Source organism: Prionailurus bengalensis, chromosome E2, assembly GCF_016509475.1.
Source record: "Prionailurus bengalensis isolate Pbe53 chromosome E2, Fcat_Pben_1.1_paternal_pri, whole genome shotgun sequence".
NCBI lineage: Eukaryota > Metazoa > Chordata > Mammalia > Carnivora > Felidae > Prionailurus > Prionailurus bengalensis.
This window is the reverse complement of record NC_057352.1, coordinates 3,890,742-3,902,604: the sequence shown is the minus strand read 5'-3', so window position 1 is coordinate 3,902,604 and position 11,863 is coordinate 3,890,742. Positions and strand designations below refer to the sequence as shown.

Genomic DNA, 11,863 nt, shown 5'->3' with positions numbered 1-11,863 from the left:
TTGATCTGGTAGATTGCCTGGGAGAGTAGGTATCATCACTTTTACCACATCACTTCTTCCAAGCTGTGATCCTGGGATGCCATTCCATTGACTTAGGTCTTTTCAAATTTCTTTCAGCATATTAAAAAAAAAAAAACCCTAACATGTAAATATTGCACCTTCTCTGCTTAATTCATCCCTGTGTATATTGGGTTGCTTTTGTGATTGAATTATGTCACCCAAATGATACATTCAAGTCTTCATCCCAGGTACCTGTGAATACATGTTTTTTGGAAATAAGGTCTTCATAGATGTCATCAATAAGATAAGATCATATTAAATGAGGATAGAATAATCCTGGTTTTCATAATCTTACATTTTCACTCTCATGTTTGAACATAAAAATACATGATCATTTGCAATCTATTGGTGTATTTTTACAGATATAGAATGTACAATTTTGTACATCCTACATAGATCATAAGTTTTCTGTGTTTCCTCTTTTCTTGCCTGTGCATATAATCTGATGATGATTTTTGGTTAATATGAGTATCTCTTGTCAGTGTTCTTGTGAAAGAATTCTGGTATGTATGTATAATATTCTCTAAAGTTTGTAGTTCACAGCTACAAGAGCAGTAGTACACAGCTACTAAAGTTTGTAGTTCAAGCTACAAGAGATCACAGCTATGTGTCTCTCACTGTAAGCAGAGAAGTATAATCCCGTCTCTCAATTTCATGTAACTTACATCCTACAAGTAATGTATTAGGTAGTGTGCTCACGTCCCTCTCCCATGATTGATATTATACTTTTTCTCTTTGCATCTCATGTGGATGTGCTGGAGCTTCGGTCTTGGGATTTCACTGAAACTGTGCCATAAACAGAAGTAGAAACAATTGTTACATTACACATCAAATACTGGGAAACACCAGTGCACTTTGGGGCCAGCAGAGTGGCATTAAAGGGATCCTATGTTGCCTTGTACTGTTTTGTGACATCAGTTCTGCACATGGCTCCCCATCGGGACCTCACAGTGGCACTTTGTTATTGCTTATGAAGGGAGAAGATACACCAGAGACACTGGTCAATGCCACAAATTAGCATTTTGCACAGTGGGTTTCTCAGAGGCAGTGCAGACCAGGTGATGGAAGTGAAGCGATGCATAGAAGTTGTTGGGTATTTTGTGGATTTATCTCATTCAGGCTGCGTCTTTTTAGCTGATTTATGATTCTTTAAAACAGCCTGCATTAAAACATGAATAGACACTTCTCGAAAGAAGACATCCAGATGGCCAACAGGCACATGAAAAGATGCTCAACATCACTCCTCATCAGGGAAATACAAATCAAAACCACACTGAGATATCACCTCACGCCGGTTGGAGTGGCTAAAATGAACAAATCAGGAAAATGTGGAGAAACAGGAACCCTTTTGCACTGTTGGTGGGAATGCAAACTGGTGCAGCCACTCTGGAAAACAGTGTGGAGGTTCCTCAAAAAATTAAAAATAGATCTACCCTATGACCCAGCAATAGCACTGCTAGGAATTTACCCAAGGGATACAAGAGTGCTGATGCATGGGGGCACTTGTACCCCAATGTTTATAGCAGCACTTTCAACAATAGCCAAATTATGGAAAGAGCCTAAATGTCCATCAGCTGATGAATGGATAAAGAAATTGTGGTTTATATATACAATGTAATACTACTTGGCAATGAGAAAGAATGAAATCTGGCCTTTTGTAGCAATGTGGATGGAACTGGAGAGTGTTATGCTAAGTGAAATAAGTCGTACAGAGAAATACAGATACCATATGTTTTCTCTCTTTTGTGGATCCTGAGAAACTTAACAGAAGACCATGGGGGAAGGGAAGGAAAAAAAAAAGTTAGAGAGAGAGGGAGGCAAACCATAAGAGACTCTTAAAAACTGAGAATAAACTGAGGGTTGATGGGGGTGGGAGGGAGGGGAGGGTGGGTGATGGGCATTAAGGAGGGCACCTGTTGGGATGAGCACTGGGTGTTGTATGGAAGCCAATTTGACAATAAATTCCATATTAAAAATAAATAAATAATTCATTTGATAATCTCAAAAAATAAAATAAAATAAGACAGCCTGCATTATCTGAACTGAAGGGATGGAGACCTCTTCATGGACCTCAAGGTACATGGTGATTAGAAGTGGAGGGAAATGGGTTATCTAAAACTGTGCCAGAGCGTGATGGTATATGGAGGTGTGGAGTGATACCTACAATGTGGGATATAAGCTGGTTTCAGTGAAAGGGGAAAGACAAGAGCCAGTCAAGACAACCCAACCATGGTTGGGAAGGAGAGTCCACAGTTTAATGGCAGAACAGTCCAGGCATTTTCCTTGTACATGAGCCATGAGTCCTCCTCCTCACAATGACGAGTGAGGAGTTCACACGGCACAGGGCCCACATACTATTGCAGAAATTCCCGGGCACACTAACTGTTGGCATTGTTGTCTCTTGTGTTTACCTCCTGGCCTCATCTTGGATTCTCCTCTGACTGGAGTGATCCCGAAATAGTAGAATCCCAAGGACCACCAGAATCAAGCCAGCCATGCCCATGCGGATGAGATTCTCCACTGTGTAATCTTTGGAGTGGGAGTCTAGGAATTGAGGAAAAAAGAGGACACTGAGGTCAGGGAGACAAAAATTGTCCTGATGCTGGATGTCCACTCAGAGCACCTGCCTCTTCTTGACAAGACTTCACATTCCACACCAGTCCCATGACAGGTTCGCCTACTCACCACTGTTGGGGTCTGACTTGTTCTGTGATGGGAGGATGGTGTCAGCTGCTTTTGGGAACAAATAAAAAGTGGGTGAAGATGAGATGCTGAATGAACTCAAACTTATCCCCTGGCCTGTGGGTTCTTCTATCTCCCCCACTTCTCATGATATAACTATTATGTAGTCCCTAAGCATACCCTCTGTTCTCATTGGATTATTTCTGTCTCCCTGTGTTTTGTGAATTGCAACTTTCTTCTGACTTTTTGGAGCAGAGCTTTGCTGTGCAGAAACACTTGAACCCCTGTATTCTCCTGTTCATTCTAGGTACAGGACCATGCATGGGAAGTTGTAGGTGTAAAAGCTTGTATTTATTCAACAACTGAGCACCCAGGATCCATGGATGAGGGGTTGGTTTTCACGGGAACCTGAATTTCAGGTGCACAGAAGGTTGAAACTCTGGGGCAGGTTCCCTTTCACTCTGTCTCCAGCAGCTTCCTTCCTCCAGGTCAGACTTTCAGTCTTCACTTGCAAATTCCTCATCCAGATGTTCTTTCATTAAATCATTCTTCATATAGGTAGGTATACTTACAGTGTGACACATACACACACATATGCAGATTCATAATATTTTCTAAATGGTGTTATCAACTTAGTGGGACATTAAATGGTATTTCTGCCTTGGATTGTGATTCTCTGTGAGTCTATGTATGCAGGTAGTTCTGAACAGTGTCACAGAGAAGGCCTCACTTGGAGGTGACATTTCAGCTTAATCCTTAATAGGAGAAGACTGAAGGGAGTCACATGAGGACCAGAGAAGGTGAGTCACAGGCTTTGGGAAGAGCAAGTCCCCAAAAAGTTCTAAGCATGCTCTTCAGTAAGGAATGAAGCCATGTCTGTGGTTGTATGAAGGTCTAGAAGAGAACAGGGAGGTGGCATGTAGGGGCCTGGTGACACGAAATGGACCAGATGTGACAAGATAGATGAGGGAATTTCCATCATCACCGTTATCATCACCATCCCATCATCACCATCATCACCATAATCACCATCACTGCTATCATCAGCATCATTATCACCATAACTACAATCATGGTCATTACCACCACCATGTTCATCATCACCATCATCATCACCAGCTTCATCATCATCATAATTGGTATCATCACCTTCATTATCATCACCACCACCATTATCATCATATTCATCACCATTACCAGCATATTCCACATCATCACCATCATTATCATCATCATCATCATCATCACCATCACCACCATCATCACCATCACCACCGTCATCATCATCATGACCACTATCAAAATAACCACCATCATATTCAACATCATCACCATCATCATTGCTATCAACACCACCATCATCATGACTGTGACCACTGTCATAATCACCACCGTCATATTCATCATCATCAAAATTATTACCATCCTTCTCCTCCTCCTTCAATTCCTCCTCTTTCACTTCTTCCTACTCATCTCACTCTTTCCTTGTGTTTCTCTCTTTATCTGCCATGAAGAACTCTAGAAACTGCTGTAAGGGTTCAAGGAGAGAGGACTAATTATTTGATTTTTATCTTAAAATATAACCTCTCTTCTCTCCATATAAATGTCCAGAACCAAAGACATCACAGTCTTGATCTCAAAGTCGTAAGGAAGAGAAAACCAGTGGTGTTAGCAAACTGGGTGAGCAAAAAATTTAGGTAATCCTTCAACTATATTTTAACTGCTTTGACCTAAAAATGAAAAAAAAATGATTTCAAAAAACAAAAACCAATTTCAGGTCACTTCTTTTTATGATCTCCATGTAAAAATTTTGAGTAAGCTTATATAATTCAGAAAGTAAGAATTAGGTGCCTGGGCAACTCAGTCAGTTAAGTGTCCGACTTCAGCTCAGGTCATGATCTCACAGTTTGTGAGTTCAAGCCCCATGTCAGGCTCTGTGCTGATAGCTTGGAGCCTGGAGCCTGCTTCAGATTCTGTGTCTCCCTCTCTCCATGCCCCTCTCCCACTTGCACTCTGTCTTTCTCTCTCAAAAATAAATAAACATTAAATTGAAAAAAAAAAGAATGAATGACATGTCATCAGAGTGTTTGAATGATAGATGTCATAGAACAAGTCAAGAGCCTTCAGTGTATCTCACCATGGCCAAATTCAGGGAGAAAATATAATTGTTCATGAGATGTTCAGTTGTCTGGAGAAAAATTCCTTGTTTGTTGTTTAAAAATGATTTTTTCCCTAATAAGCCCCTGAAGTAATGGAAAAATAAACTGAAATAGATAAGTCAGTAATTCTATGCTTAGAAAATAGAAATTTTTGCTGTGTTTGCCTGAAAATAATTTGAGTGATAAAAGAAGGTATTTCCTTAAAAAGACCTTCACGTTCATCTTAACATTTTACGTTGATATCGGTATCATGTGGTATTTAATGCAAATAGAATATATGTATAGTCTGGAAATTAAGAGGCGAGATTTCAATTTTCTTGTGATGGATGTAATTATTATCAGTAAGTCAGAAGGGTTCAATTGAAAAATAATTGACTTCTTAGAAATATAAAATAGGGGCGCCTGGGTGGCGCAGTCGGTTAAGCGTCCGACTTCAGCCAGGTCACGATCTCGCAGTCCGTGAGTTCGAGCCCCGCGTCGGGCTCTGAGCTGATGGCTCAGAGCCTGGAGCCTGTTTCCGATTCTGTGTCTCCCTCTCTCTCTGCCCCTCCCCCGTTCATGCTCTGTCTCTCTCTGTCCCAAAAAATAAATAAACGTTGAAAAAAAATTAAAAAAAAAAGAAATATAAAATAAAAATTATAGTAAATAACATTTAAAACCAAACAAACCCAAAATAGACAAATTAATAAAAAGGTTTTTAAAAAAGCAAACAGGTGACTAAATTACTCCTGGGAGCTGTGTGTGGCCCCACTTGGTCTCGGTTGTGCCCCGAGTGGCACAAAGGCCCCCAGGTCTGCACAGGGGGCAACAGAATGGTGCCCACAGGAGGGAAGGCTCTTCTCTAGGGGAGTGTCTCATGGAGGCTGACACCACGGTTCAGATTCTGAGATAGAGGCATCAGGAGGTGAGTAGGAGGCCTCTGTCTACTCATGATCATCCTCATTCACCCACGCCTCATCCAGCCCACCTAACTCTCATCTCCACTGAAACTGCAGAATCAGGGACACCTGGTGTGGAAGCCCCTGTTCTTTCCACCCTCTCCTGGGCTGGACCCTCCTCTTGAGGCCTCCAGATCCACACATTTGTCACTGTCTCAGGCTTTCCTAAAGGCTGGCTCTGAGCTGATGGAACTCAGAAAGGTCATCCATTCAGATGAGATTCTCTGCTGTGTAATCTTGGCTGTTTGAGGCTAGCGAATGTGGACAAAGTGATTGTTGTGATCAGGGCAGACTGAAATCATGCTGGGATGCCTGCGTGTCCACTGTGTCACCTGCATTCATTGACAGAATTTGAACCTGTCGCCCAGTGCCATAATCAAGAATTTCTCCTCACTCATCTTCTTGGAGTCTGGCTTGTTTTGTGATGGGCCGAGGGTATCAACTACTCATGAGAGTCAAAAATAGAGTGTGGTTGAGGAGACATAGGAATGCATAAGTAATCTCTTCTCTCATGTCGAGGGAGTCCCTGAAACTAGCTAATGACAATCTCAACGCCTGGAGGGAAGCATCTCCAGCGTCTCATCTTCCATCTAATTAGGAGGCAAAAAATAAACATTTGAGGCTTCATTTTGCTCTGAGAATCAGGAGTGTGATGGAGTGAAAGTCTGGGTACCTTATCATTCCTTCACATCAGCCAGCTCCTTATCATCCCTGATTTGTGACTGTATTATTTCCAAAGCAGTTTTATTCTTTGACTATCAATTTATTCTTTTTGAAAATAAATGATGGATTCTACACCACACATCAGGCATTTTTCTAGGAGCGAGGATTACCATAACTCACATTGCTTCTAATTATTCAGTTTGTCATCTAGGTATGAAGACTGAAAAGAAATGCAAAATAAAGATAAATGACAAAATAAAAATGCAGATGGACACATGAACAAAAATATAGAGATCTACAGATATGAGATAGGCTTTGATCAAATGACGACAGAAATATCAAGAAACAACAAGTACCACTCAGATGGGAGGAGAGAATAGGAAACATGAAATCTTATGAAAGATGTTTTGGAGGATGGCCTGATCCAGCTGACAATCGAGTGCTCACGGAAATTGGGGAGAAATCCAGCCTTTCCCTCCTTCCTTTCAAAAAATGTCAGTGGTTACTGAAGTCCCAAGAGAGAGGAATTCCACCGAATTTACTGACACCAAAGTTCAGAACCGATTTAGTCTTTTAAATTGGGGATGGGATTCTGCCTTTGACAACTGAGAGAACAAACTCTCAGATCTGAATAGGATTTTGTCAATGTCTCAGTGAAGAGTGGCTGAACTGACACAACCTGCGTTATGACTTCCAGTGAACCCCCATCCTCCTGACCAGAAAATGAGATACGCCCCTACTCTGCCCTTCATATGGTGGACCTATTTCCATAGGTGCCATGATCCTCTTATTTTCTAGATATCAGCACCAAGGACAGAGGCGGAGTCTGCTCTTTTCTCTGCACTCAAATGGGCTTATTCTCCCTCATGCATTTCCCCTCACACTGACTACCACCCAGTGGGCACCAATGAGCTCAATGCTGCTGCACACATGAGGCCCCTCCCTTCACTTCCCACCTCCCCTGGCCCCAGGTCCTGTGGGAACGGCCCCTCTGTAAATATTCGAAGTGCAGAGGAAAAGCAAAGTTCAGCCTAGGACTGGGGAGGCTGTGTTTCCTCTAGGCTAAGAAGATTCTGTTCCCGGCAGACATGAGGATTGTCCATGGGGGTGATGCTCTGCAGATTCCTAATGCTGTCTGGAACAGGAAGGAGGCTGTGGGTTGTGGTCCTCATGTCCCCCTCAGCACCACTGCTCTGCTCAAAGCTCGTCCTTTAAACTCGTCAGTCTCCTCCCTGCAACCACCTGGTGCCGCCCCGTCCCTCTTGTGGCGGTAACACATGGAGACAGCATGGGGCTCCCCATCTTTTCCATCCCCTGTGGGGAGGGATCACCCGGTGGCTGATCCCCCTGTTATTACTCGTCCCCATCCCATCCCAAAGCTGTCTCGTAACAGGGCAGTGACCCAAGTGTCTGGGTCCAAAATGGACACAGAGTCTGGGTTCCTCACCTGAGACCAGCAGCTCCAGGGGGTCACTGGAGTGTGACAACAGGTAGGGGGAGGTGCTGGATGAGGCGTAGCACCTGTAGGTCCCCTCATGGTCTGAGGTCACAGGACTCATGTTGAAGTTGACCTGATAAAGTGCAGTTGTGTCCTGCAGATGAATGTGCTGGGGAGGAGCAGGTGACCCCTCCTTGGACAGGTAGAAGGTGTCGAGCCAGATTTCTGAGCGACACTGCAGGGTCACATTCTCTCCCCAGGACACTGAGGGCCCCGGCTGGGCCAAGAGGGACGGTTTCCTGTACAGGCCTGCGGGAGGAAAATTCATGACCTGTATAGATCTGCTTCCCCCTTCACACACCCTTGACCCTGAGCTGGGTGATGACTGTCCTCTCTGCTGGGACTCTGTGTGCCCCGTCTCAGTTCCTCTTGTCTCTCTGATGGGTGTCCTTTGTTTCCTTGGCCTTCACTGTCCCTTTCTCTGTCCCTGTTCCTAGACTCCATCTCAGCCTCTGCTCCTTATCCTGGACCCTATCACCCCTAGCGGTGACCATGGCCCCGACACCCTGAGCAGACAGAAATATGGGGAGTGGGTCTCTCACCTGTGATGAAGATGTCCAAGGGGACACTGGGGGCCGACCACGTGGAGGAGAGGTTGTGTCCACTGTAGCATCTGTACCGGCCCCTGTGGGTGATGCTCACAAGGCCGAGGGGGAAGTTGGGGCTGGGCTGCCCATCTAAACGCACGGGAGGTGTGAGCCCCTCATCCTTCATCAGAGCGAATGTGTCAAATCCAGCCTCAGAGTGACACTGGAGGGTCAGGTTGTCTCCAGGCTGCACCAGCGAGCCCGGCTGGGCTGAGAGGGTGGGCTCCCTGTAGGCGCCTGGACGGGAGGGGACAGAGGCACCAGGGGATGCACACCCCACGTTGGCCCCAGGGCCTGAGGCGAGGCTCTCATGAGCACCCCCCCCCCACCATAGCTTCCGTGTGTCGTCTGACTTCAGGAGGCCAGTGCCCCACCCACTTTCTATCACCCCCAAGGCCCCACTGGGCACTCGGCTTAGGTCAGTCATTTGGGCCCAGGAAGTAGGTGGGGCAGGGCAGGGGCCCCTCACCTGTGACCTGAAGGTGCAGAGGGTCACTGGGGAGTGACCACACATACGAGTAGGAAGCTGGAGAAACGTAGCACCTGTAGGTCCCCCCATGGGAGGTGCTCACGGGGCCCACAGGGAACAGTGCCTGCCTCTTCTCACGAGGGAACTTCAATTCCAGGTGTCGGGGCGCGTCAGCTCCCCCCTCCTTCAGCAGACGGAAGGTTTGCCATGGATGTGGTGAGCTACAGGAGAGGGACACGTTCCCTCCTGAGGCCACCACAGGGCCTGGGATGGCTGAGAGGGAGGGTGGGTTGTACACTCCTGAGGGAGAAGGAGGGGCAGTGTTAAAGGGGCCATCGCCCCACGTACCCCAGTGTGGACAGTGAGCGAGAGTCCCCTGAGGCCACACTCTGTTCCCTTCCACCTGGAGGAGGGGCCCCAGGGGAGGGGCCAGCTTCTGCCTTACCTGTCACCACCAGGGGCAGGAGGTCACTCCGCTGTGACCAGCCGTTCCTGCTGTGATATTGACACTGGTATCGCCCTGCATTGTGCGGACTCATGAATCCAAGGGAGAGACTGGCCTTGTCGCTGGACTCCTGTGAGATCTCCATGGACGTGGGTTCAGAGACCCTCTCTTTATACAGATAGTAGACATCAGCCTGCAGAGATGCCTGACACCAGATGGTCACAGGGGTCCCCCTGGTGACATTGGGGCTGGGGTCAGCCCTGATGGAGGGTTTGGGAAGGTACCCTGGAAAGGAGTCAGATGGGGAATTGCAAGGGTGCCCTTCTCCCCTGTTTCCCACCTGTCACCCCAAGGCCCCTCCCGGACTGGTCACCATCAGCCCAGACCCTCTGTGCCCCCCAGCTGCCCAGCGGGTTGTTGGGTGGAAACAGGAGGTCTGGGGAGCACTCACTTGCCTGTACCTGGTCCCACGGACCCCGACACAGCCCTGGAAGAGAGTTCCCTGTGAGAGTGTCCCCCCACCCGCATGTAGCTGTTCCAGGCCCAGTCAGGTCCAATGACCACGGGGGTCACTCTCTGGCCCCCAGAAGTCCTGCCCCCAACATGCCTCCCAAGTCCTGAGGTCTCTCAGGGCCCAGGGCCTGGGGGCAGGGCGGGAGCCACCCATCCCTCCTCTTGTCCAGAAAGCTCACCGAGACACAGAAGGGCGGTGAGGGTCTGGGTCCTGACGTTGCTTCCCATGGTCCCAGCGGTGCAGACAGCTTAAAAGTCCTCAGAGTCCACAGGACAGACACATGCACAGGGTGTGACATGGCCCAGGCTCTGTGGTCCCCATCATGGGTTCCTCACGAGAGGCCTTACAGGAAGGGGAACACCCCCTCCGGGGCCTTGCTCTGCTCTCCCTGAAGGACGCCCGACAGCAGAGGCCCTGCGACCTTTCAGACCAGATGTGAGTCTCACCAGACCCCACGCGGCCCTGCCGCTCTGCCTGTTCCCCGCCAAGCCCGAGTCCAGAGAGTGACTCTGGTCCCAGAAGCCAAGGTCGGGGAGGGTGGGCCGGACCTGGGAGCCGGCTGAATTTCAGTTCCAGTTCTGCCTGTGTCTCTTACAGAGGCTGTGTGATCTGGGTGAGACAGTTCCCTTTCCTGAGTTCCGTAAATGCAAATTCTCTTCCTTCCTTCCACCACCCTGTCAATCAACTAACATTTAGTGAGTAGTTACCATGTCCAGTCATGGCACCAGGCCCTGGAGATTCATGTTCTGTAAGAGGATGGTGTTGATAGCCAGAAGTGTTAACACTCTTGACTTTAATCTGACCACTGCGTGATGAGCTGATCTGAATTCTACATGGTGTTGTGGGTTCTTGGGATCCACTCACATAATCTCTGTAACAAATACATTCACAATTGAGTGGGGAGAGGCAGCGAGAGTTCTTTGTTGTTTTCATGGCCTTGGAGGTTTGGGAAGAGTCTGCTGTGTTCAGATGTGCTCAGCAAGTACATCCTGGGAAGACACACGTGTATTTATAACTCAGTGTGTGTGGTCTGGGGAGGGAGGGGGTGAACTGAGGTGAATTTGCTTGTGGGGAGGAGCGGGCCCTGCTGGGGCTGGAGACGTTAGCTCAGCCTGGTGTCAGCACATGGAGGGCCATGTGTAGAGACATGGGTCTCACGGGAGGAAGGTGGAGAAAGGTGGGCAGGTCGTGTATTCACGGGAGGGTCAGTGACAGGTAGGTTTGGAGCCATGAGAATAAAACACTTCATCTGAGGTGAGGGTTGGAGTGGGGGCCAGGAGGAAGCTGATATGGTGGCTCCACCATGACGTCTGGAGTCTTTGACTACACTTCACTGTGGTGCTGGATGGGGTCATGGAAGAGGGCTCCAGGGCAAAACTGTCTGGATTGTCATCATGTGAGATGTGGAAGCGAGTGAGAAATTGAGAGGTGTCCCACACCTGCCTCAGTTGACTGGAGGACCCAATGGAGCTGTCATAGTGTGGGTGACCCCAAGATGAGGAGGATGGAAAGCACGTTATCATATGGTTCAGCGACTCGCAGGGGGAACCATCCCTCCGATCTGGGCTTGGGTTTGTGGGTTTGTTTCTCTCTCACACACTTCCTCTCTCTGACTTTCTCTTTCTGTGACAGAAGCATCTTGTCTCCATCAAAACCTGAGTCATTCCTGCCTCCTCACAGTCTTGTCCCCCAGATATGAGCTCTTCTGGACTGTGGATTCTGTCTCCTGCTTCGCACAAAGCACTAGTTGGAGACAATTAATACTTTTGTTCTGGTTTGTTGGTTTGGTTTTAATGTTTGTTTGTTTATTCATTCTCAGTTGTTGGACATTTGGATTGTTTCACTTTT

General features: G+C 47.4%; 1 protein-coding gene across 3 annotated transcripts; it reads right to left on the bottom strand.

Moving 5' to 3' along the window:
* Positions 1–2,288: 2,288 nt before the first annotated feature.
* Positions 2,289–10,798, bottom strand: LOC122494737 (leukocyte immunoglobulin-like receptor subfamily A member 6). Of its 3 annotated transcripts, none has more exons than XM_043600134.1 (7): positions 10,194–10,798; positions 9,953–9,988; positions 9,502–9,786; positions 9,057–9,356; positions 8,543–8,824; positions 7,950–8,249; positions 2,289–2,604 (listed from the first exon to the last, which is right to left on the bottom strand). In XM_043600134.1, the coding sequence occupies exons 1-7, from the start codon at positions 10,240–10,242 to the stop codon at positions 2,468–2,470; spliced, it is 1,389 nt and encodes a 462-aa protein (XP_043456069.1). In that variant the 5' UTR covers positions 10,243–10,798; the 3' UTR covers positions 2,289–2,467. The 3 variants fall into 3 exon arrangements, with proteins under 3 accessions (XP_043456069.1, XP_043456068.1, XP_043456067.1); XM_043600133.1 differs by lacking the exon at positions 8,543–8,824 and adding an exon at positions 2,746–2,790 and having other exon boundaries at positions 10,194–10,777; XM_043600132.1 differs by lacking the exon at positions 8,543–8,824 and adding an exon at positions 2,746–2,793 and having other exon boundaries at positions 10,194–10,723.
* Between the last annotated feature and the right edge of the window lie 1,065 nt (positions 10,799–11,863).